General features: G+C 38.7%; 2 protein-coding genes across 5 annotated transcripts in view; one reads left to right on the forward strand and one right to left on the reverse strand.

The window, feature by feature from the left end:
- Syt14 (Synaptotagmin 14) overlaps positions 1-9,660 on the reverse strand; it is a 161,389-nt gene extending 151,729 nt beyond the window's left edge. Inside the window, exon 1 of the mRNA XM_083137765.1 lies at positions 9,440-9,660. Within this exon, the coding sequence (XP_082993891.1) occupies positions 9,440-9,446 (7 nt within the window). The 5' untranslated portion in view covers positions 9,447-9,660. The remainder of the gene's footprint in view (positions 1-9,439) is intronic.
- Positions 9,661-10,065: 405 nt separating this feature from the next.
- LOC146000283 (putative OPA3-like protein CG13603) overlaps positions 10,066-27,253 on the forward strand; it is a 29,833-nt gene continuing 12,645 nt past the window's right edge. Inside the window, exon 1 of one of the 4 annotated variants that reach the window (XM_083137767.1) lies at positions 10,066-10,237. In XM_083137767.1, the coding sequence (XP_082993893.1) occupies positions 10,096-10,237 (142 nt within the window). In that variant the 5' untranslated portion in view covers positions 10,066-10,095. Of the gene's footprint in view, positions 10,238-25,046; positions 25,070-27,253 lie in introns of those variants that run through there. The other 3 variants (XM_083137766.1, XM_083137768.1, XM_083137769.1) reach the window with 3 other exon arrangements.

Here is a 27,253-nt window from a genome sequence, read left to right on the forward strand (position 1 = left end):
AGTTTGGTCTGAGCTACAGAGTTTATGTAGCTCAGAAGAAATGTTTAAGTGCATCATCAAAAAAGATGCATTCTTGTGCATCAAAAAGCATCAACTGATGCATTGAAGTGCATCTCGACTGAAAGGAATCCTCACTTGAATCAAATTATGCACTTTGGTGTTTCTTTCACGACATACAAAAATGAACCCAAATGCATCAAATGTGAATCTGATTCTTTGAAGAAGCCATAAAACACACTTTAGTGCATCAATCGATATGATGCATTTAGTTTTCTGAGTGTACACTTCGATATCAACTAGTTTCACCTCCGATGTACCGTGTTTTGCAATGCTGTTTTAAGTATTCGACATATTCTTATTGAATGTGCGGACCTTTCTTTCCTCAGACACATTTTTACTCTTCCCAGCTGATCGTTATCCCTGTTGGGTGATGACAGCAGTGTTTTATAACGTGTTTTTACCTTTTCGAGAAGAGCTGGGATCTTCCACTATCTGTGAGGAAACTTTTAGCATATTCTGACATTTTAATGTGTTGTGTTTGTCTTGTGCAGATCCATTTACAACCTTGCACTTTTAATTTTTTCCAAGGGGCATTTTAGACCCCTTGTTTTAAGCTTTTTAAGTCAGAATTTTAGGTAAGGGTATGTTTCCCCGCATACATAGAAGGGTGCAAAATGTCCCAAAAGTGCCGACGCACACAAAACTTTTAATTCATTCATTCATTCACCTCTGAAATATCCGCAACTGTACGTCCAATACTAGAATGTGGTTGTGAGAAACGGAGCTCGGCAAGAAAATTCACTCGTGTTAGTGAACTACAGAACGCACAATTGAGATGTAAGTGCTCAATTCAATATCTGGAACAAAATATGTTCCCCCCTGATGTTGGCGCGTTAAGCTTCGAGAGCTCATAAACGAAACATAAGTGGATGTCAGTCTTACATGATTGCAGTGTCTTGAGTGTCACAACAAGGAAAGGGATCGATAATTGATCGATCAGAAGACCAGTCCACATGCTGGGAATAAACAGGGGGTGATTTGTCTAATAACAGGCCAGGAACTCAATCATCCACAAGAGCACATGTTTTGTGCTGCATAATGGCTGTCAGGGGGTGCTCACGGGCGCTTTGCGGACGTAACTTGCGTTCAACCAAGTTTTAGGGGTGATTTTTCATTTGCTTTTTGTGATGGGAACAAAGATTTCAGCATTGGAAAGGAAGTTGTAACATGTAATAAAGACTTCGTATACTGCTAAGGGACGGTAATAAATATAATTTGGAGGGAAGGACAGTACCCAGTTAGATTTTTCTATCATATCATAATTTATTAGACCTCCCCGATGGCGCAGTGGTAGCGTCGTCGCCTTGTAATCAAGGAGTCCTGGGTTCGATACCCAATGGAGGCACATAGTGGTTCGGATCCCACTTTAAACTGTATGTCTAGTCCTGATTAGCCTTACTGTGCATAAAGTGGACTTAAAACACCAAATCAACCAACCATAATTTATTTTCTAACATTTCAAATTATCTAACCAATCAATGTGCTTCGTAGCTTTCTGCGTGTCGAAAATTTACATTTTAAGATATAACTGTCGACCACTGGACAGGCTATTGCATTCAAATCAAAATCAGTTACTCTATACTTGTCAAAATAATTTTGGGGGGGATTATGATGAACAAATTTGGGGGGGACTGAGTCCACGGTCTTAGGGGGATGGGCACCCCTGACGGCTGTAACTGCGTTTATATGTTTATATCAATTTATTTTTATGGTCCGCAGCCCCCCCTCCGCCCCCCTTGGGAGCCTCTCCTGTTTCCCTTGAAACTTCTTCGACTATAAATTATAAAATATACCGATTTAAAAAATAATTACATTCCACAACTTGCTGGAGCTAAAAAACGTGACAATTTTAATTTTATTGATTTTGTTATAATAAAATATATGTTGCGGCTTCAGACTGTCGTGCATCCTTCACCGCGAATATTATGATAAGAAACACACGCGTATACGTCACTTTTTTTAAGATAAACATAAAGAGACTGTACGCTACACACGAAATCGAACAACGATCTTTCACAGATCTGATAGCTCGCCCGACGCTGCTCAGTTGTTCTTGTTGTTACACCAATGTCCGATAGATGGCACTGGTTTGATTCTACATGCATTATCACGCTCACAATTGACATGACGGAACAATATAATGTCTTTGATTAGCCAAAAGTTGCAGAAAATGACGTAAAATAAACTGTATTAAAAACATCTGAACATGAAAGCTACACAGCCACGAACAATGTATTCATGGGCAAAATAGCATGGAGACATAAGATGTATCTGATAGCTCGCCCGACGCTGCTCAGTTGTTCTTGCTGTTACAACAATGTCCGATAGATGGCATTGGTTTGATTCTACATGCATTATCACGCTCACAATTGACATGACGGAACAATATAATTTCTTCGATTAGCCAAAAGTTGCAGAAAATGACGTAAAGTAAACTGTATTTAAAACATCTGAATATTAAAGGTACACAGCCACGAACAATGCATTCATGCGCAAAATAGCACCATAAAAGGCAAAAGTATAATTCCAAAACTGCATAAGGATATAACACAATATTTGATTTGATTTGATTTGTTGTTTTAAGTCCACTTTATGCACAGTAAGGCTAATTGGGACTGGACCTACAGTTTAAAGTGGGATCCGAACCACTTGTGCCTCCACCGGGTATCGAACCCGGGACCCCTTGATTACAAGGCGACGACGCTACCACTGCGCCATCGGGGAGGCCTATAACACAATATAACCCACAAACTCACATAGTATTGTTTTGATTTTAGATGAAGGCCAGAGCCTTGTTTGCCTACCTACATGGAATTACCAGGAAACACTGTTTTGTAAGTGCATTCACCCCTTAACCACTAAGAGTATTTACACTACAATAAGGTCTGTGTGCTACATTTCACACTTTCATTAAGATTTACAACCGACTTGGCTATGACGCCAGGGGTCCTGGGTTCGGATCACGGCATGGACATGGGTGTTCTTTGTGTGTGTCCATTCATCACTTCCTCCATATCATCTTCGCGATTAGCCAAAAGTGGCAGAAAAGCGATGCAAAATAAACCCAATCAATCGATCAACCTTCAGTTTCCAGTCATTACGATCCTCAAACACACACAAATTCGTAAATTTGTTGTTATGTTACTTTCGAAACACCCTGCACTAATTTGCCTGTTCGTGAAGGAATAACGCTCGCCTGACCCTCAAACCCCTAGATCAATACCTGTATTCGTCCTTGCCCTCATTTCCATCTGACATGGGAGAACACCCTCCCCCTCCCCCCTTTCTCTCCTTTCTCCAATCCCTATAACTAGTTTAAATTCGACTACTCCACAGAAACCTGTTGAATCATGCAAACTTTTCATCTTCAAAGCTTACGTCACAATGACAGCAACAGGAACCTTCTATTTCTCCAGAAAATTTTCCCATGAAAATCAATGGGGGATTGTAATTATTTACTTAGTAAGATAATTCGGGAAATTATTCAAGTTACTGTACTTTAACGTAACCATTTTCAACTCACCAAGTAACGCGTTAGTTTACTTTGAAAGTAAGCGCGTCGTCTGAGGTTATTAACAGGTGGTGGAAATAAAGCACATTTGATAATAGGATATTCTAACAGTGTCTACATAGAGCAGTTCTGGGGACCCACTCCGCCTCAAATCAATATCTACCTGGTCGAAAAGGCGGCCGGAGCATTGTGCTGATCACATCACATCCAGCATGGCCGAGATCGAGAATGTGTGAGGCCATACTTCCACACCTCCTTTGTGACATAGTGCAATAGCACATTAACAGTGACCACTTAAGATACTAGCCAGTACTGAATTAAGTTGGTAACAGTGTGTAATAGTTATTGGGATAAACCAGCTGTTCTAATTGTTTCTGGGTGTTTGATTGTACGAAAATGGGAGATTATGAAATAATATTATATTTTACAAATATGAACTTACAATAGCCGATGCTTTCTTAACAAACGTAAGTGATAAGTGTTTATTTTTTCGTACTAATATTTTTTTTGGTATTTCTACCTCCACGAACTACTGTATTATATTCAATGCATAAATTTGCGACCCAAATTGTTCTTTACAGGCGTGTCATCACTTGAGCTTTAGCACACCCTTTACCCCACGAAAATAGCTTACATGATAAATTTTCGATCGTTTATGATAGAGAAAGAATCATTCAGACAGCGAGAGAGAGAGAGAGAGAGAATCAGGCCGTAGCTAGAATTGACCTCCAGAGAGGGGGGGGGGGCTCATGGGTTATCAGGGTGCTTTGTAAAGTAAGTCAGTTTTTCAAAAGTTTAACAGTATTAAATTAAGGTAAATTATGTGTGAGTGCGTGTGTGTGTGTTTTGGGGCGGGTCACTAAGTTACATAAAATTTAGAAATATACAAATACTACATTTCTCAACATTTTCCAAAACATCTCTTGAAGTGTAAATTGACTTCTACTGAAATCATCCCTTACTACACACTTCATACTACTTTTGATGATACAGACATTTATATCACATAAAATAAAATGCACAATATTCAATCATACTGCCTACAGTACATTCAACCACCGGCCGAAGCAATGAAACTCCCCTTCGTTCCCAAAACTTAGAAACTGTTGACCTTTGATGCAGATATGATGATGACGTCAAAGTCACATATTTCTGTCCAAACGGGAGGTCGCAACAGGGGCAGTGAAGGTACAGATAAAGAAGCTCCCCCTTGAAATAACTTTCTAAGGTCTAGAGAAGATAATCTTCCAAATACTTGCAGCTACATATACTTCTTCTTATAAATAAGATCAATGAATGTAATAGTAATAGTAATATAATGTAATAATAACTACATAATTTGTATTCATGTCCAGATATTATTAGAATAATTAAATCAAGAAGACTTAGGTGGGCAGGCCATGTGGCACGAATGGGAGAGGAAAGAGGAGTTTACAGGATTCTTGTTGAGAAACCTGATGGTAAGAGACCTATAGGAAGGCCAAGACGAAGATGGAGGGACAACGTTGAGATGGACCTAAAGGAAATCGGTAGGGATGGAAAAGAGTATATAGATCTTGCTCAAGATAGGGGCAAATGGAAGGCCTGTGTTGCTGCAGCCATGAACCTTCGGATTTAAGAAGGCAATAGCTGCTTCTTCATTTTCTGTGAATTTATCCTTCACCAAAGTTGTGAGCAAAATAATCTCTGCTGTCTACATTTTCACTCTTCACTGCAGACAAATTATACAAATTAGTTTTACCTAATGTCAAGGGGACTGACGGCAGTGCCATGGGAAGGGGGGGGGGGTTGACGGCAGTTCCGGCCCCTGCCTGGTTACGGGCCTGGAGAGAATAAAACGATATTTGTAAAAGGAATGATTGATTGATTTGCTTTATTTTACTAGCTCTTTGTGCCACTTTGGCTAATTTGCGAAGATGGGAATGCGTGATGATATGATGAAATAGATGAATGAACACTCACAAACATCCTTGCCCAGGCCGGGATTCGAACCCGGCACCCCTGGCGTCGTAGCGCGAAGTGATAACCACCCCCCTTCCTATAGAAGGAATGAAACAAAGTTTTAGAGCCACGGAGAAAATAAAAGAAGGAGAAAAGTAAAAATAGAGAAACATGAAGAAAGAGAGAAAGACAACTTGAGGTAGAAGGAGAGAGAAAGATGCAAGGAAAGAGAAACAGAGAAGGAACGAATGGGATAAAGAGAGGGAAAGAGATAGCGATGAAGATAGAGAAGATAAAGATAAAAGAAATGGAGCAATATAGTAAAGACAGAGTAGAAGAGATGAAATTTAGAAAGAAATACAGAAATAGAGAGAAAGCGAGAGAAAGAAAGAAGAAAGAAAATATTAATCCTTAAGTACTATGGATCATCATACAACTACTATGAAGGGGTCTGTCAGACCACCGTTTTGATTTTGACCTGTAAAGTACCTGTTTTACTATTTCCATTTTCTGGCGTGTTTTGCGCGCATTCACATGGTTATAGAAGAATATTGTAAAGCAGTTTTCAATTATTATTGTCTTTTTAAAGAAACGTAACATAATTTGCAAAGAGGAAGAAAATAAGTTAAAAATTGCAACAATGGCTCCTTCATTTTTTTAAAATTTGAAACAAACGTAACAAAAAACACACGCAACTACTTTGGTACGTAGCTACGGGGAGGGGCTGAAGCCCTCCTGAAATCCTAAAAAATATCTAATTTAAATAGGGTATAGTGGTAACTAATTTTACCTCCTTAACAGGATTAAATATCGTGTATAACAAGTTCTAATATACTGACAAATTTATCTTCAAGGCTTTTAACCCCCCCCCCATTTTTCGAATTTATATGGCGGCTGCTGATAAGCCCTTTCCGTCTGTCAGAACGCTTGCCAAAAATCGAATTCAATAATATTTGAAGAAATAAAAACGTAACATCTCTTGATCTGTGTGTGTGTGTGTGTACATACATAGAAATCCTGTATGTAAATCTGTAAACTTCCGCATTTCTGGATTTTACATCTGATTTATTGTCTTGCATCAGTGCTGCATTTGGTTCCGCCTCTTTGCCCAGCACTTACGTATGTGTATGTATGTATGTATATATACACATATCACTGAATCACTGACCCAAGGTCCTAGATTTTAAGCCTGCTGTCTACACGTCATCCAAATGTTTAGGTTAGCTTAAAGTTTATCGGCAGTCTACGGAGACAATAAAAACTACACAGACAAACTTTTTTTTCTCTGGTGGTACCTTTTTACAGATATCAATCATTTATGAACATACCACAACGTTTAGAGTAGTTATAATGATGAAAACAAGAATAAACTAACTTGAAGAGTACCGGGATCTTTCTTTTAAGAATCAAAGCACTGAATATAGAAACATGCAGTGTTGGAGGATAAGTGTCCAGTTGAAAACAATGCTCTTTATAACAAGAAATATTCTCGTATTCCTTTTTTAAACGTCACGTGCAGGGAAAAGATGAAACTTGGAGAAAAGTGTAAAGAAAGTTGTCAGTTTTAACTTTCCTCTTCTGCTATGTTGTGGGTAGGGGTGAAAGATACACCAGAGCAAAATTATTTTCCTTGTCTGTTCAGCACGTTCACACACACACTAAATTACATTGCATTACATTTTATGAGCTCAGGGAACGAATCTATGTATGTGTATGAAAATGGTAAAATTTCTGGGTCGAATATAAAATTTTCATCTCCTTCTCAGTTTATATTTTCTGTGAATGTTTTGCGGATTGTATGTTGTTTACTAAACAATTAGTTGAGTGGTTGATCGAGAGGAACAAAAAAATGCATGGAATTATCCAAGAATTATCATATAGTTTGAAAGGAGCAACGTCATTTTTTCAGTCACCAAACTCCTCCTAAAACTCCAAAATACAAACAAATGATTCTAATAGCAGAATCGATCTGTAGATGATAATTACTAAAGGAGGCACCGAAACCAAAAAATGGGTTTTGAAAACCTGAAACGAAAAACTGATTTCATGAAATGTCACGTTTCGAAAACCTATTTTCGGTACACTTAATTAGCAATAAGCTCATGAACGTTGACAACTTTGTTCACTGATGTTTTCGTCCTTATGAAACTCACCACTACAGCAATTCACGAAAATAAATAAACAAAAGGAAGTATTATGATCACGATATGGCAATTTTGTCGGCCCAAATTCGTGCGCCCTTTATGAAATTTACTAAGTTTAGAACTTTCCTTTAACCCAATTGTGACAAATACCGTACAATTTTGCGCCCCCCCCCCAAGAGAAAACGTTGGATGCAATATGTGACAGGCATTATAGAACCAGATTGGAAAAACACTAATCTTTGGGTATTGGTTAACTTAAAGTCGGACAACTCCAATTAAGGTGACCCTAACATAGCCGTTGAGTGCATTGTTTTCTTTACCATAGCTTCCTTCAATTAATATTTTTTTTTAAAAAATAGAATGTGCATCAATGACAGTTTTTGATTGGATATAGCTTGGAGCCTAATTGAACTTGTGGCTTAACTTTAGGGGGAGGGGGGGGCAGGCTCGAAAAATTGTCAATATCATAAAAATAGCGTCCACGATTATTTGCTAAAGAACTGTGAAATTTGCGAAATCACAAACATTACTCTTTCTCGTACTTAGCTCCTCAGGTACCAGGAGGTTAACAAAAGTAGCTCTATCTTATTAATTTTAATAAACCTGAAAATGTTGTGGGGCAAGTGCCCCCGCAAAGTTACTCCTATGTTTTTTTACTCCTTGCTATAGACATACAAGAAGCTGTTTCAACTTTCAACAAATATTTCCGGTCTGGCTTGTGGCATTCTTTGGGAGTGTCATATCTCACTTCTGTCTTTCCGGGGGGGGGGGGGGGACGAAGAATAAGAAAACAGAAATAATTATACTTCGTGACCATATTCTCCTTGCCCCTATACAATTCTCAGCACGCCACTGATACCATTAGAAACTTATGAATATTAGTTACAATGAAGGCTGTTTGAATATACGAACATGAAAAAGAATTGATTACGTAGATAATGAAATGTTGAAGTATATTTTAAAAATACAAATTCTGCTTGAAACACGAACTTCTCTGAAACGAGTGGTATTTTATGTAACCCGGGACAGCTATTGTAATAAATGATGAGTTATAGATGTGTGTAAATCTGATGGTGAGTTCTATCCCCCCTCCTCCAGTTCTACGAAATTGATTCAATCGAGCGCAATATTTGAGCTCTAATAAAGTTAGCCAAGGCTGTTCTGCGGATTAAATATATGCTAAAAATATTAATGTGTAGTGCAATAAATTCTTGATTTTGTTTTTAAGTTTGATGCAGAGAAAGGTTTATTGGGACTGGACCTACAGTATAAAGTGGGACTTCCAGCGGATATCGAACACGGGGTCGCTTGATTACAATGTCTCAATATATTCTTTTTAGCACTCTTAACATTGCTAAAACTATAATTAACGTTGTATAGAGCATCACTTAAAGAAATTTTAATTAATTAATTTGACGAAATGTATGTTCATGTATGAAATTGAATTTGCATAATCTTGATCGTTTAATTTTGTAATATTGTGTATGTAGGAAGATAAATATTTCCCGCAAAAAAAATATTGAATAAATCTAATAATACAGACGCGCGTTCTACATGAAGCCACGATCTCTTTCGAAAATTAGCCAAGAATTCAATATTCGCATCATATTTTGTGAAAAATGTCAAAGTTTGTGTCAATTGATATAAGCGGCAAAACAAAGTACGATTTTGAAATAATAAATAACACATAGATTTTGCATTATAAGCACAACTAAAAACACACCGAGCTAATCACAACATCAATCACTAATACAACATCTGTTACTATTGCTAAGTCACTTACTCTGCATTACTCATCTGAATTGCAACTATTCTACGAGCTGTGCGTCATCACTTTTTTTACCCTGTCTTTCCGTTGAACACTAGCGATTGTCAACACCCAGAATCATAGTTCTTGTAAAAATATTTGTTGCCACTTCTATCATCAACACTAGATAAACAATATATTTCGAAGCAAAGGGGCCGACCATGGGTGTTTGTTCACTACTCTACCGTTCGATAATAAGATGCTGTGTTGAATCGTGGGCTTTTGTACTTTTCCAGAGGAAGGAAGTATATGTTCATATCCCTCCTTGTATATCGGAATGAAATACAGATATTCGATTTATGCTATTGGTGTATTTGTGTCATACCCGTGTGTTAAGGTTCAAAGATTAACATTGTATCGGTTGCTAACTTGTCATGCGCAATTCGCTCTTCTATGATTCTGTAGCAGAAGACGACATCCTGACATAACTAACTGATAATACATTCATACACATTTTATTAAAGGAAAAATGCTAAGAAGATATCCCTAAAATTAAGTATAATTGTTATTGTATTATTTGTGTGTTGCATACGTATTGTGTTGGTCTTACATACACATATAAACTAGTACGAGAAAGCATTTTGTTTCACATAGTTGCACGTGAAGATGGTGGTCTTCGAGACCGGATAATCATGGTAGTGGGTGCATTTCCTGTAGCAAAACTCGGAACTTTACTTTTAAAACAAATAAGTAAACCAATAGCTAACATAGTGAAAAGCAGAGCAAAACAGAGTTACTTTTTTCGTACATACATATGTATGCCACCTGCACAGTGTAAGTAGGAAGCACATATTTTATTAACGACCTTGTGCTGCATGCAATATTTTACATTCGTTGCTTAACATACGCAACATATTTAAATTTTGTTTATTGGGACAAGTTTATGCCGATACAATATGGAACGACATGAGTGATTTTTCAAGTGTGTATGTAAGTTTTAATTTTTAAGAGGAGATGCTTTTAGTTTTCTATCGTGATTATCATATAGTAGAAAATTAGAGGAAATAAAAATGAAGTCTTTTCAAGTCTTCTCTTGATCAGGTGCCTTGGTTGTAAAACACACCGCAGTTTATTTGAAAATTTTGACAGTATGCTTCCAATATTTTTTTTGTTGTAACACGGGCAAAGGGGGTTGGGCAGTGAGCTGGTGTAATATTTTTTAATCGATATATATAGATGTAATTTGGGTAAATATGCGATAACGCCCGGACACCTTTCACTCATTTATTCCCTTAATTTTACCACTGGTACTTACCTATTTTGCCTTGCGGAACATTCTTTAAGGTGAAGTTATGCCTTACCTCCACAAACCATGCATGTTAGCCCCAAAAACCATTCACGGGTAGCCCCACAAATCATTGACGTTAGCCCCAAAATCCATCCATGGGTAGCCCCACAAACCAGTGACGTTTGCCCCAAAAACCATCCACAAACCATTCACACAAGGTTAGGTTAGGCCTGTTAGGTTAGGTTCCATTAGCACTCATTTCACCCCTAAATTCATCGAACAAAGCGCGGCGCCATCTGCATGCACACAATGTAAACAACGGCATAATGTGGCAGGCAATGCCAATTTCTTACGTAAAAAGTGATTAATTCTTGTTCGGCAGCATTAAACTACGAAGTTTTTACTTTCCGTGAAAGAAAATACCTCCAAGAACGTCCAGAATGCTAAAGAAACTCATTTTAGTAAGTACTTTCTCCTGTAAATTTGAAGAAATCCGTCCGGGCGATATTGCATATTTACCGTAATTTGTAATATAAAATAGGGGCTCGGGTACCCTATTCTACACCCTCGATTTTTCGCACATGTCAAATATTCTCGTTACGAAAATTAGTTCTTCATAAGAAACGATGTTTCTAAATAGCGCGGAAAGTAATTTTTTTAGATCTACGTGCTAGGAAACACGTTTTTCAATATTTAGATTCCTTATGTAACGTCAAAACAGTTTTGCAGGGATTTGATCATGGCGCATCTTGGATTCATGTCACAGGCGCACGTCTGAACATTTTCTTTTTCTTCTTATCTTTGACTTGTGCAATGGGATAATTTGCAATTTTTTCTTGTTATGAATGACTTGTGCAATGGGATAATTTGCGATTTCAATATATTATTTATGTAATTTATTGGCGGATTGGATATTTGAGACATTGCAATTGTTTTGTGCGACTTTAGACATTGGAATTGATTTGTGTGACATTGAATTAAGACAAAAGGACTAAATATGTCCTTTAGCCTCACGAACCATTGGCGCTAGCCTCACGAACCATTGGTGCTAGCCCCACGAACCATTGGTGCTAGCCTCACGAACCATTGGCGCTAGCCTCACGAACCATTGGCGCTAGCCCCACGAACCATTGGCGCTAGCCCCACGAACCATTGGTGCTAGCCCCACGAACCATTGATGCTAGCCCCACAAACCATTGACGCTAGCCCCACGAACCATTGACGCTAGCCCCACGAACCATTGGCGCTAGCCCCACGAACCATTGGCGCTAGCCCCACGAACCATTGATGCTAGCCCCACAAACCATTGACGCTAGCCCCACGAACCATTGACGCTAGCCCCACGAACCATTGGCGCTAGCCCCACGAACCATTGACGCTAGCCCCACGAACCATTGGCACGTGGATAGGTTAGTTCAGTTAGGTTGAGATCGATAGTTAAAATTTGGTGTCGTGTTAGTATCACGATCTAGAAATTGGAAATAATTGCGACCCATTTCAAACGACAAAATTTCAACTTTAAACGGCTGTACAGTTGTAAATACTTCTTTCCGCGCTCCAATTTTTTTTTATTCACAAATAGGATCAAATAATGTTCATAATGAAAAAAAAAATAATTCAAAATTCGAGGGTGTAGAATAGGGTACCCGACCCAAAATAGGTTTCAATTCGCAGAAACCACAAATAACGTAAATATTTGGGGTCCCAACTTCCATATGCCTGGATGCTTTTCGCAAAACTTCTAGCAAAAGTCATCATTCTCATAATTTTCTTGGCAGTTAGAATCGGGGGGGGGGGGTAATAAATATTGAAGCAATTACATTACACCTGCCTACCTCACTTGCATGCTAGTATATTGCAAAGTGGTCTGAATATTTACTGTGGGATATTTGTTTTGACAAATTGAGTGGGGACCCTGCTATGTATTTAAGCTACCGCAGTCTCTGTTCTAACACCATCCAACATAACCAGTTTTTACAAGACAAAAACTAATTGTAACCTAACAGAAATAGAAAGGGTGTGACTACTGTCACCAGATGGTGAGAGTAGAGTGTTGAGCTATATTCACCAGTATTTTTTTATGAAGCATTTATACTTTATATTTCACATATTGTAATTTTTTTTTGTTTTTTGAGCGAAATCTCTCTCACTAGCCATAGAGCATAACATTGAAACGTAAAGATTATTATGAAAAGAGAATTGTGAACACAACAACCTCACCGACATACATGGAAATTTCTGATTAATTTTTAGAGAGAGAGAGAACCTAATTGCTTTTAAGCTCACAAGTAGAACTAAATGAGAAAATATCTTGCAAGAGTGCATACATGTCTTATATAAGAAATCCCACACAGTGACACATGAGGCCCTGATGAAAATATTACAAAAACTGGTAATTTTCTCGTAAGGGACAGACAGCTGAAATTTGCTAGTTCATTTAATTTTAATATTCGTACTTCCGTATTCTGCATTGAGAAACATTGCTGAAGGTGCATTTCACGGAAATAAGCTCTATTTGCGACATATCGAGTAAGTTTTCTTAGTTTCTTTTTGCCTTTGGTAACACACAAAATGACGGTCACAGTTTCACTACCGTACTCGGCATGCAGTGTTTCCACCCCACTGCACTCAAAAATACCTACGTAGCCCCACAAAGCATTGATGCATATCCCCACGAACCATTTACGGTAAGTTTAGGTTAGGTAGGGTCACGTATACGTTACAATAGTTAAAAATTGGTTTCGGAAAAAATATGCATAGCCCCACGAACCATTGACACACAGCCCCATGAACCATTGACACACAGCCCCAAAAACAATTTGCGGAAACATACCTTCTTCAGTTACAAAAACACATGTTTGGAAACACTGACCAGGATTACGTCATCACACACAGGCTACATCCACCTGTAAGTAAATGGATGCAAGAGCTTTCTGTTTCAATACAATAGTGATAGATGGTAATTTGTTCAGTGACTGATTTTATTAATTATTAGATTCTCTATATTACTTTTTTTTTTGGAATTGCTAAAATATGAGTACCAAACTTTCTTTGATTTTATCTGAAGGTAGAATGTTGCATTTATTCTAATGGCTTCTTGCTTGTCACAAATAATGTTAGTTCATCTTCAGAGTGATACATTAATTGCATGCTACTTGCTGCAAACAATATGTTTGATATGTTAATTTACTTCATCTTACTTAGCTATACAGGTCATTCTCTCAAAGTGTAACACTGTTTGTAACTCTTGGTTGGTGCCTTTCATTACTATGGATGGAAATTTGTGTGAGTGTACTTTTCCATGGAATTAATCTGACACACTATTGATAATTTTAAAAAATTGAGTGTAAACATTTACTATTCTCCGGACACCTATAACTTCTTTGTTTTGTGAATTTTTGACATTCATACTTACCTATCTGGTTAAAACTATCAAAGCTGGGAATCCTCTGTAACTCGTTTTTTCTGTAATTGTTTACATTCGTACTTACTTATTCTGCATTGGAAAAGATTGTTTAACAAGGGATTTCACTTGTTTTAACGAAATTAGTATCTATTGTCGACATATCGAGTAATTATTGTTCGTTCTTTTCTCGCTTCCTGAACACTCAAAATGGCAGGCAAATTTTGGCTAGCTTTGTGTTTCAAACGGCAAAGCAGTGTTTCAACCTTCTTAACAGAAAAATTCTCTCATAGCCCCGAAAACCATTCTGGATCATATAACTATCCACGAATAGCCCCAAAAACCATTCACGATAGCCCCACGCACCATCATGGTAAGGTTAGGTTGCTTTAGGTTGGGCAATATAGTGAAAAAAAGTGTTTGTTTGGAAACACTTACCGGGGATTACGTCATCAGATGCTCGCAACATCCGGTTTAAGTACATGGATGGAAATGCAAGCAACAGCTTTCATGCATCAGACGGACATTATTATAGAAAAAAACATGAATTAGAGGCCAAATACATTGAAAAATGAGAGAAAACACTTCTACGAACTTCCAAAATTACGCACAAACTCAAATCCGTAAGTACTTTCTCCTGTAAATTTGAAGAAATCGGATTTCCGGCTTTGATAGTTTTACCCCTATCTGCTTCACGGAACATTCTTTAAGGTGTATTCACGTTTTTTTGATCAAAGTAATTGCAATTTTTCACATTACGAGTACTTCTTTCTTGTGGTCTTTTCGCTTGCCTGAGACAATATGGCGCGTACACCTTCCTAGATAATCACACGTCGTGCTTGTGTTTTGTCGATTTTCATTCGTTATGCAGTGTTTCAACCTTCGGAACCCAAGAAATACCCGTGAACAAAGCTCATGTGATGTAATTTTTTTCTTTTTAAACTTTTTCGCATTGTTTTACAAAGAAAATTGTAATGGTACGTGGGGCTATCCATCCCGGAATCGGTGGGAAATTTAAACTAGAAAGTTCTTTTCGTTTGAAATTTTTGAGTCTAAATTTCCTACCGATTCCGGGCACTGCCCCTTTGGTAATTGACAGACCGCTGCCACGCCTCCGCTCCGGCTACCTGGCTTTCTCCTGTTAAAGGCATGTTAGAAATTGGCCGGAGTCACCTGCCCCGAAATGAGCCCCAAACTTGTAAATTTGAAGAAAAATGTTTCCAGGATACGGAAAATGTACCTGAATTTCACCACCCATCAACGACACGTCATGTTTCTAACTTTTGTTGCAAACACAGACGGTTCGAAATAACTGCATACCCAACGAACATGAACAAAACAATCAAGACACGTGATGATGTACGAAGGTGTACGCATCAAAGGCTATTGTCCATCGGAGAATTTATTTTCAACAAAGAACATGAATTTCCGCTATCATACATTCCCACATCACACAAAGCAGCTTCCAGATGTTAGACAATGCTACAGGAACTTATTACCGCAAGTAGTTTCTTCTGTAAAAATGAAGAAATCTGTCCAGGGAATAGTAAATTAGTACCAAATTGACTTCACTGACAATATACTGCCACAATTAACTCATGAACTTATTGCATAAAGTTCTGTGTTTGAATCCCTGCTGTGTGTTCTTTCATCTGACTAACTTAGTACTTAGGAAATTAACATAAGAGAGATTTCCACGAAAGTGACAAGTCACCTCCAATAAGTTGCCTGATATCCAAATGGTATGTCACTCGAAAATGATCCTTAATAACTAAATTCAACCTGACACACTGGAGAGCCATTGACATGCTGCACTTGTCATGTTCGTGACATTAGTACCAGATTGTTCTTTACAATAGTGCTCATCCCATTGCTATCAGTTTGTCATGCATGCATAATATGAACACCAAATTGTAGAAATATTTTTGTGAAATCAATATATTTTTGCCTCCCGTTGTGCCAGAGTGGTTAACACAGCACTCTACGATGCCAGGAGTCGCTTGGTTCTTTGTGAGTGACCCTCCATCAATTTCATTGCCATCTTTTCAATTGTCTGAAAGTGGCAAAAAGGCAAAGTAAAATAAATAAATCTATCATATTTTTGTTTTGCTTGGTAAACAACTGTTCGCCTTTTTAATAATTTAGTGGATAATTTTACGAGGGTAATTCAGAAAGTAACTTCCGTTTGGGTATAAAAGAAACACCAGGACTTTGTGAGAGTTTTTATTATGTACAACCGAAAGAGACAACTCTTAAGCTATTTTTCTACATAATCACCGTTTCTGTTGAGACCCTTGTCATATCGGCGAACAAGGTTTACAATACCCATGTCAAAGAAATGTGAAATATTCAGCCATGCAGTAACACTGTCCTTGAGCTCCTGGTCATTGTTGAAGCGCTGTGCCACTAGGCACTTCTTCATTTGAGAAAAGAGGTGATAATCAACGTATGGGACACTTGTGGAAAGACGTCTGACAGTTCGGTACTTGTGAACCGCTGGTTGTCATGAATTTTGTCGTTCACCTGGGAGACCAGTTCATTTGTCACAACTGAAGGGCGTCCACTTCTTGCTTCGTCGTGGATGTTCGTTCGTCCATCCTTGAAAGCACAAAATTCATTTGGGCCGTATATGGGGAGAACATCATGAGTGACAGTGCTGTTTGGCAATGGTGTCGTACTTTCAAGGATGGAGGAACGAACATCCACGACGAGGTGATTATCACGTCTTTCCACAATTGAAGAAGTGCCTAGGGGCACAGTGCTTCTACAATGACCAGGAGCTCAAGGACAGTGTTACTGCATGGCTGAATGCACAGGCGGCACATTTCTTTGACATGAGTATTGTAAACCTTGTTCGCCGATATGATAAGTGTCTCTACAGAAATGGTGCTTATGTCGAAAAATAGCTTAGAGTTGTCTCTTTCAGTTGTGCATAATAAAAACTCTCACAATGTCCTGAAAGTTACTTTCCGTACTTACCCTCGTATAATTTTGAACTTTCCATTTTAAAACTTGTGGAAATAGGTCTCAAATTACCTTACAATCTTGAGAGATTATTTCCAAATACTTGCTATTATGCTAATATTAATGTTATTTTCATTAATACATGTTACTTGTCTACATAGAAATTTCACAAAAAATTCAGGTCTCTGTGACATTGATCTACAGACTGATACCGAACCAACCCTGGTTTCACCTGATTTTTCACCATTTCTGTTTAACTTGGTGTGAAATTTCTCTTGTCAGTGTTGCCGCAACACAGTCGGTTTTAAACAATGCCCCCTCCTCCCTTTATCTTTGTTACATTCGCAGATTTAGCAGGTTACTCTTCCCAAAAATGGATGACTTAAGAATTATAAGAAAACATCAATAGTATTATAGCAAAGAACAAATGTTTGGGCAATCCTTTTCTAGTAAAAGAATAAAATTAAGTTTAGCGCAAATATATTAATTGGATTTACTAGAGAAATAAGTCTGCATCAGAAATTGAATCCATTGTTTATTTAGGCAACGTTAACTTATGGACACAAAACGAAAGTCAGGGTTCCCACACACCTGGAAAACCTGGAAATCTCAGGGAATTTGAAAAAAATACAAATCTCAGGGAAAATCTTGTAATTGATTAATGGTTCCCAATGAAGCAAAACTGTGGGATTATAATACAGGGTGTCCCAGAAGTCTTTCCCTGATTACAAACTTTATTCATATCCGCTATATGCAAGGTAGAGATGTGAATTTGGTGCCAAAATGTTGGAAAACTAACCAAGTTTATTTGTTGCAGGTTTGAGTAACGTGGCTGTAGTGTAGCAGTGTCAGTGCCCAGAAAACCGGAAATGTTCACAAATCAGGAAAAAGCTCAGCATGTCCTCTGGTATCACGAGACCCGGTCACCAATAACAGTGCAGAGGAACTTTCAAATGTACAGAATTCTTTCGTCTAGAATATCTGCCATGAATAAGGGAATTAAAAAAAATGGAATTTATTTTCATTCCCAAATCCTGTCAAGTCCAAGAAACATTGTATGGAAAGATGCCACCCGATGTCAAGAACATTAATTCCAGATTCCTTGGCACTGACACTGCTACACAGCCACATTACTGAAACCTGCAACAAATAAACTTGGTTAGTTTTCCAACATTTTGGCACCACTTTCACATCTCTACATTGCATATAGCGGATATGAATAAAGTTTGTAATCAGGGAAAGACTTCTGGGACACTCGGTATGCTCCTGTCTGTGGATAATCGAGGCTGTTGTAGCATTTGTCTTTCAGCAAGGAACTCCTATCTATTTGTTTCTCTGTTTCTTATTTTTAAATGTGATTCTAGGGCTGGTGACCAAGTGTATACCCTCATAAATTTTGCCCTTTTTAAAATTTAATTAGCCGATTTCGATCTTTTACATGACGTAAAATATATTTCAAGATGTGGAAAATGCATAATAAAGATTATAACACCATTAAGCCTTGTTTCCATGATATGAAAAACTCAATATGCTGACCAAGGCAGAACATTTATTTTATTAAAATATAAACTAAACGTAACGTTTCAACCTTCTAACAAGGTCTTCTTCAGACTCTGTACCCTGTACAAATGAAACAAGGTACAAAACAGGAAAATATATATACACAAATCACTCCCCTCCAGACACAAGATTATTAGAAGGTTGTTTTCTCTCTAGAATATTCCAGCAGGTGGCCTTCCCTTGTCAACTGTACTTTCACCTGACAGGCGATTTGGATAAATATTTCCTTCCATCTGGAAAGTGGTTGGACTCTTTATCTCACGCTCTTTTGTCTTATCCTATCTTTCTTCATTCCTCTTCTTTCTTCTCTCCTCTTTCGCTCTTGTCCTTTCCACTCTTTCTAACACCTTCTTCTATTCTTTGTTTATCTTCATATTTATAAAATAAGTTTTCTGCCTTGGTCAGCATATTGAGTTTTTCTTAATAAAAATAACCTGATGTCTAAAGTTAACCAGTGTTCTTCTGATTTCCCTTATTATTTTTTCTTCCTTCTTCTATTTTATTATTGAACTAGTTTTGTTATTTGTATCAGAAAACAACAGTAATAAAGAAGGTGAGGATGGTATGGCTATGAGGGGAAATGGAGGCCATTGTAAAATTATAGTAGTATATTCAATACTCTGGGAAAAATGTGAGGATTCTGGAAAACTCAGGGAAAATTGACTTGAGTTTGCGTTGGAACCCTGGAAAGTACTGTAGCTCAAATATTTCACATGTTTGTGACATTTTCCACTGAGGAAAGGAATTCTCAAGCTTACCCGTTTCTGTAATCATTGTTAATACAAACAACGTACAATTGCTTCTGTTTCATAAAAATATTCTAATGGTAATCAGTTTCTTGGCTTCATTTCCTGGTAGAGGTACATTTGGGTTCAACTTGGAAGGTTTATTCCCGATCAGTTTATCTGACCACAAATTGAACATAAAACGAACACTTGTAACCGTCATGATGTAAATATTTTATACATGTGTTGTTTTAACATACTCCAAAATTTGCACATTATGTTTCCAGTGTTATATCTTACCCTATACTTACAGCATACTTTGTGGACTTTCAAAAAAAATCTAGGTCTGTACATGCTTTGCTTTTTTAGTGTGACTCTGTGAACAGCTTGGGGATCATTTGAGTCACAAGGGAATGTAGCAAATTAGGGAAAGCGAGAGGTTTTCATTTCATGACTTATTTGGCCTTCTCTGTCAAAAAGAGAGATGCCAGAGCGAAGCTCTCTCCACACTTACCGTGACCTGATCGTGATTCTGTTCAATGTAAGGTTCTTGTTTCGAGGTGCAACTTACTGAGGCATCTCGTTCCTTAAGCTATATGCTGCCTCGAACTGCCATGCCAAAGTGCCCGCCACACTTGATGAATTCTGATTCAATACTGAGCCTGTTTTACTGCTCGGGACGTTTTATACCTTTCTTACGATCCCGTGTCTCGGACCCCTCATTGAGAGGTTAAAGTCTCTATCCTCCATGGAAAGTCCCCAGCGGATGTGAGGCCAAGATTACATACTCAGCTGTATGCAGCAAAAAGAATAATCCTATTCTCTTTGGTATGCAGCATTATCGTTAAATGGTTGGGTCGTTGGTCAGTGTGGAGAGATGGGTAATAGGGTGGAGTGAAAAAAATTTTATTTTTATAAGCTAGACTATGGAAAATGTGCCATTTGTCCATAGTAAGAATCCTGCAAAATCATATTATTTTCTGTCAACTCTTTGATCGCCCTTCACCTTATTGAAATAATTGGCATTTTAACCCTTTTTATGACTTTGTAGCCTGATTCAGTTTGATTTCAGCATGGCTTATTAAGTAGCGAATCTAAGCGAGCTACTTATTGAAAAGGTTTTGGCCATCTTAAGCTTACCTATACATTGTATGGGGATATCCTGAGGATAACATGATGTCCCTAGGATATCCCAAGGACATCCTGGGGATAACGTGTGTTGTATAGTAGGGTGGAGTGAAAATTTTTAATTTTTATTTTTAGAAGCTAGACTATGGGAAATGTGCCATTTGCCCTATAACTTACCTATACAACACACGTTATTCCCAGGATGTCCTTGGGATATCCTGGGGACATCAGGTTATCCTCAGGATATCCCCATCCCCGGAACTTCCATTTTCAGAGAGATAGCAGTTACAGGAGATATTTGGCGCTCCACGAAACCTAACAACCAATACTATGCCGATCTACACCGATTTCATGAAGAAATATATTCAACTGCGACCAGACCTGAGGACGGACAATGGAAAATACCCATCATTTTTGGACATATCTCACAAACTGTGCTATGAAGTCGAAGAGATCTGGGAAAGGGCCTCATGTCCAACAGTAACTCACGCACAAGCGATTGGAAAACTCAGGTCGTTCCACGACAAATACAACACAATCCTAAAGGTCTAGAAAGGGAAAAAGGATCAACTCAACTACCAACGGAGACTCTCGGACTTTCGCGACAGAAGTAACAGTCTGTTTGATCTCAGCAAATGCAAGTGCTTCGACATGGTTTCGAACTGCAAATGCGCAAAAGAATTCAAAGTTCCGGCAAAGGAACGCCATTTCCTTGAAGACCAGAGAGGACCAAAAAAGATGATAATCAGCAGTATAGATCAAGAGGAGACGTCAAAATTGAAGAAGAAAGCTGAAAGAGAGGAAGTCAATCTCGAACTAATGAAGAAGCAGAGGACCGTTGAGAGTAAAGGTCAAGCCGATTCTGCCGACAGTGCCGAAGATGACACGTACCCGTCGGTCAGTGTCACTGGCGATGAGTACATTCCAGATACAGAATCAGTCAAGACTAAGCCAAAGCAGAATCGCCAATGTAAGAAAATGACAATCTCTATCTACCTTCACTAGCTAAAGCTTGCGATCGGATCCGAGTCTCGGATGGATTGGCTGCTGTATTAGCAACGTCAGTTCTGCATGTTGGTCTCGTGTCGCCAATCGACCAATCTAAAGTAATCGATAGAAGCAAGATCTGCCCAGAACGCAGCAAAACTCGTAAGGAACTCCAGCAGAATGATGACCAGTTTGACCACACTCACACTGGCATAAGGGAGTATTCTTTGATGGCCACAAGGATCAAACTTTGACACAGGTTCTTGACGACAACAACAAGTAACACAGAAAAACCCTCATGGAAGAACACATAAGCATCATCACAGAGCCGGGTTCTTCGTACTTCAGCCACACGACTCCTCCATCAGGCTCCAGCAAAGACATAGCTGAGTCAATAGTAGCTAGTTTCAAACAGAGGAATGCGCAGACAGAGAACATTAAAGTTGTACGGTGTGACGGCACAAATGTGAACATGAGACACACAGCGGGCGTTATCCGCCGACTGGAAGAAACCTTCAAGCATCCTCTGCAGTGTCTGTTATGTCTGCTCCATGTAAATGAGCTGCCCCTGCGCCATCTATTCCAGGCACTCGATGGCACGAGTACAGGCCCGCACGGATTCTGTGGAGATATCAGAAAGCGGCTAGTGACGTGTAGCGAACAGCCTGTCTCCTCATTTGCACCAGTGCAGCTGACCGAGCAACTCTCCAATGTTGTCCCGAAGGAGTTGATCACAGATCAGCGCTATCTACTGGAAACGTGCAATAGCATCGGCAAAGGTGAATGTAGCGTCAATCTGGCAATGCGAAACCCAGGTTGCCTGAATCACTCACAATGGATAACGACAGCCAATCGAATCCTCCAATTATATGTAAGCGACATGGAACCGCGTTGACCCCGTCATTCATCGCAATGCATACTTCGCTCACCCGGAGAATCTGCTCCTGGCCATGATGACGGACCATCGACCACACATACGTGAGCTGGGCCTGCGACGAGTGATGAAGGCCAGAGCTGCAGCAGTCCCAGTGGACAAATACGGGGGTTTAAGGTTCCCGCAAAACTTAACTTCTACGCTGTGGATTACTTCGACGTGATCAACTGGGCCATCTGCCCTATCTCGGACCCTCCCGTAATCAAGGCAATGATGGACACTGAGCTCAGGGATCTCATCACGACGGAGGTGACTCCAACTCTCACCTTCTCAAAATTCCCCAACCACACACAGGCTGTGAAAAGACAAGTGAAGATGGTGACCGAGGTGGCGAAAGCTGTTTGTGGACAGAAATCTGGAAATGGCTTCATCCGTGCACGCATCGCTTCTCGACAGCTAATGCCGACGTTTGAGTCGAAACGTGGCTTTTCTCACTTCACCTTGTAACTGTTTGTGGCATTTGATTGCATTAACTGAGTTTTAAGGTGACTAAACTGATTAATAGTCACTATTGACTGACTATGTCGTTATATCGTTGTAATGTTGCTTAGTATTGCAAAATAAAAGGTTGCGAAGGGCGATCAAAATATTGTTCAAAAGTCTTAAAATTTTTACACAGTGTTCTATTGATCTATTGGCACCTTTTGACATATCTAGCTAATTGAAATTCAAAAAAAATATTTTTTAGCCCATTTTCACTCCACCCTAATGGGTAAGTAGAACTTTTCCAGATTTCGCTCGGTATCACTCTTCAGTATATTGACCCTGATGGGAACTCCTGCTGGTGCTACATCGTAGTTAGAAAGTAGTTATTCTTTGAGATGACATGTGGACAAAGTGGATAAAAATCAAGATTTTTATTTTTAAAAAAAATATTTTTTATTTAGCTAAATCGGATTTTTATTTTTTAAAAAAACACATTTAAAATTGCTTGTATTGTTTTTGGCACCATACATATAGATACATCTTTTCATAGAAATGCTTTTTCTGGTAAATGCCCCTGTAAAATATTTGAACAGTTTGATGAAAGCAGATAAAAATTCACATGTAAATATACATTTTTGTTTCTGATGCTGTATATACATGGTGACAATTAATGAACTATATGAAATAAAATGGAAATTAGTGACAAACCACGTAGTACACAAACTGTATTGCACATGTAAGCGGCACTACAGACATTCGGATTTAGGTTATGACATGTTCGATATGTCTGCCATCTCTGGCGATGATGTGGGGCAGACAAACAGCAAAATTCTGCATGACCCGCTGAAGTGTCGAAACATCGATGACCTCCTGAATGGCAGTTTTCAGCTCGGCAATGGTTTTAGGGTTATTTCTGTACACCTTGTCCTTAACATAGCCCCCTTCCAGTGGCCTCTGGGTACCCCAGAGCCAGAATGCGGTCCCCAAAATACTCCTCCAGGACATTTTCACTTGCAAATGGCCGACATCAACACGTTGCGTGTGCATACGAATTCCCATCATGCCCTGTGGCCAGCCATGCAGTTTGGACGTCATTACGCGAACCGTTCAGAAATTATGACGGTTTTATTTCATATAGTTCATTAATTGTCACCCTGTATGAACCTACTATGTAAATGTTTGTTAAGTGCGTTAATGAAACTATAATAAGAGGAAATTTAAGTGATTTACAGGTTACATTTCCTTTCATAATGAGCTTCACCCCATCGGTACATATATTTTATTTCCTTTCTAAGAGCCTAATGAACACCATTAAATGATTACAAGATTAATGTACTTTCAACAAAAGTTATTCTGATAACTACAAAATACATTATTCTATAAATTATTTCTTTAATGTGATGTAAATTGGTGTTTTTTTTTTTAAAAAAATCATCTGATTTAAATCTCAATCTAAATCAATCCACCTTGCATGTGGATTATCTATTGGTAGCATCACAGTAGTTATACAGGGTGTCCAAATCGAAATGGTTCCAGAGTTGTTACTTAGGCTGAATACACCATGTCCTTGACATACCCCCACAGAGAATGAAATCAAAAGGGGTAATGTCAGGTGCATGTACTAAAATGTAGTAAATGTACTGGATGCACTAATTACTACTTTACTCACAGAAACTTTAGGACTATATATATTCATTAATCTATAATTCATTTGGATGCATCAAATACATGTGGAGTTACAGACAGTTAAAATTAGGGCATTTCAATTTGGACACCCTGTACTTTCCTGTGCATAACCTCTTACTATAATTCCTGTCCAGAATTTCATCAATTGTCTTGATATACTGTTTGGCTTTTTGTTTTAAGTCCACTTTATACACAGATAGGCTAATCGGGACTAACCCTAGTTTAAAGTGTGATCTGAACCACTATGTGCCTCCACTGGGTGTTGAATGAGACCCCCCTTGATTACAAGGCGACTACGTCATCACTATGCCATCAGGGAGCCCCCTTGATGTACTGTAAGTAAGACAAGACCAGTTGTTTTAATGAGAATAGCGAATGATAGTATGTTCCATAGTGACTGGTAATATTGCTGACATTATTTCCTAATCAACTGATACATTTACAGAATATTTTGACAATTTCCAAGCTGCATATTTAGTTTCACAACATAATAATTACATAATAATAATTCATTTCAGATGCTTTGTGTAATGGAACTATTGTATGCTGACCCCCTATGGAGTAGGTAAATTGCACGTAATTTTCATGTGAAGCATTAAATATAAACTTGAATGTATGCACTGCTACCTACAGACAGGTTCTTACCTTTATTCTATTTGTATCTTTTTTCTCAAACTATCTATATGAACTGAAAAGAACAAAGTTTTCGATGTATATCCACTTCAGGGTACAGCTTTTGTTTCATTTTCATCCCTGATTCCCCTAGAAAATTTTCCGTAAATGGCCACATGTGTATTGCTGCATGGCTGCAATTAAAGTTGCTCTACTCATCACTATGTACCGGAGCCAAAACAGTGGAAACACCCCGTCTCCCCCACCCCAAAGAAGGCAAAGTCTGGTCCCTCTGCTGGGAAAGTGATGATGGTCTTCTGGGACTCGAAGGTTGTTTTGTTAGTTGATCATCTTCGAAAGGGAAACACCATGACCAGAGAACATTATGCTTCCCTGGTGAGGCAATTACAAGGTGTTTTGAAGTCTAGCGACGGGGAAAGCTCTCTAAAGGGGTGATTCTGCATCAGGACAATGCACGTGTTCACACATCGCTTGTTGCGATGGCAACCATCCATGATTGTGGGTTCGAATTGGAACATCCCCCTTATTCACCCGATCTTGCTCCATCAGACTTTCATCTCTTCCCTAACCTGAAAAAAGCTTTGGATGGTGTGCATTGTCAGTGTGATGATCACATCATCAGTGCTGTGGGTGACTATTTTGCAAGCCTTGAGGAAAGCTTTTATGAGACCGGGATAGAAGCACTGCAGAAGCGTTAGCAAAAGTGTGTGGACCTGCAGGGAGACTACGTAGAAAAATAATTTGCTATTGTGGTTCCACCCTGTTCCCTTCTACGTTAGGCTTGCTACTTATGGGACACGCCTCATATTAAAAAAAAAAAAGTTCAAATTTTAGCCACCAGCTTGAAATGTGGTGCTGGAATAACAACCACCAGCAATTTCAGTTTATGTTCGTACAGCAGTGCTTAATATGTACCCTGTCAATGTGAAAGAGCCTTTCGAAGCGTAAGGCAGCGTGATCAAATATTGGACGAATCGTTTTCAAGATTTCAGTGCCATATTTTGGCATGGTGGTGAAAATGTGAACTATTTTTTTCTCATCAGCATTCGCTTTCCCATGGTAATCATAGCCTGTATATGAAGTTTCAGCACAATCCATTGCTTCGAACGGGCTCCAGATCCCTCTGAGTAGGGCAATGTTAATTGTGGTCACTCAGTACCAAATCTCCAAAAGTGGTCATCATTTTTTTAAATACTGGTGTGCGATAAATTGAAAGAAGTCTGTATTTGCTATCATGAAATTGATTACTTTTGATTACAAACTAATTTTAGAGGCAAATAATTCTGGACAAGCTCAACATGCTACACCCCGTTGAAATTTGAGCTGTGTGTTTATGTACCTTTTTTCCTGCAATTTAAGATTGTTTCTTGCTGTTTCTTGCACGTTTATTAGTTATTGTGTGCACCATTATGTTGTATTGTTGTGTGCCACCACTGTCACTCTGGTAGAAACCACTTTCATAAATTTTAGTGCTATGGCCAAAGCTGCAATGCTTCCACATGTTTAGGCAACTTCTGTAAGAGAGAGTATGCAGATGTATTTTACAAATTGGCTCAAAAAGTCACTTAACACCCTCGGTACAAGGCCACTGCAGCGCGCAATGTGGAAATGATGACCAATCATTTCCAGGCCAAGGGGGAACCACATTGACACCACCCGCATGGTCGGTGGCCATCTTGAATTCAACTTCAGAATTTTAATGGGAAGGGGGTGATATGATATATCAAATCAGGCTAGAATTTCACGAGAAATGCAATGGTGAAGGTTTTTTTCGACGTATCTTTAACCAGTAAAAAGTTATGACTGAATTCTTGTATTAATTTGCTCCTTTTTGAGGTGTTGGAAAAATGCCTTCAAATTAGTTTAGCGCATCGGTAATGCATCAAGATCAAAGTGATGTCTAGGGAGAGAAGTTCGCATGCCATGGCACACTATTTTAATCGGATACATCCAGGAAGAGCTGCGCATTATGAATGGTTGTCGCGAACAATTTACAGTGTGACGCTTCCATTGAATTAAAAGTCCTTCACAGTGACAAGGCTAATGTTTATGTTCATAAGGAAGTTCATGAACAGAATATGCGACCCTTGTCATCTGATAACTAACTTTGGACAGA

The sequence above is a fragment of the Lepisma saccharinum genome, chromosome 16, assembly GCF_977018435.1.
Source record: "Lepisma saccharinum chromosome 16, izLepSacc3.1, whole genome shotgun sequence".
NCBI classification, from domain to species: Eukaryota; Metazoa; Arthropoda; class Insecta; order Zygentoma; family Lepismatidae; genus Lepisma; species Lepisma saccharinum.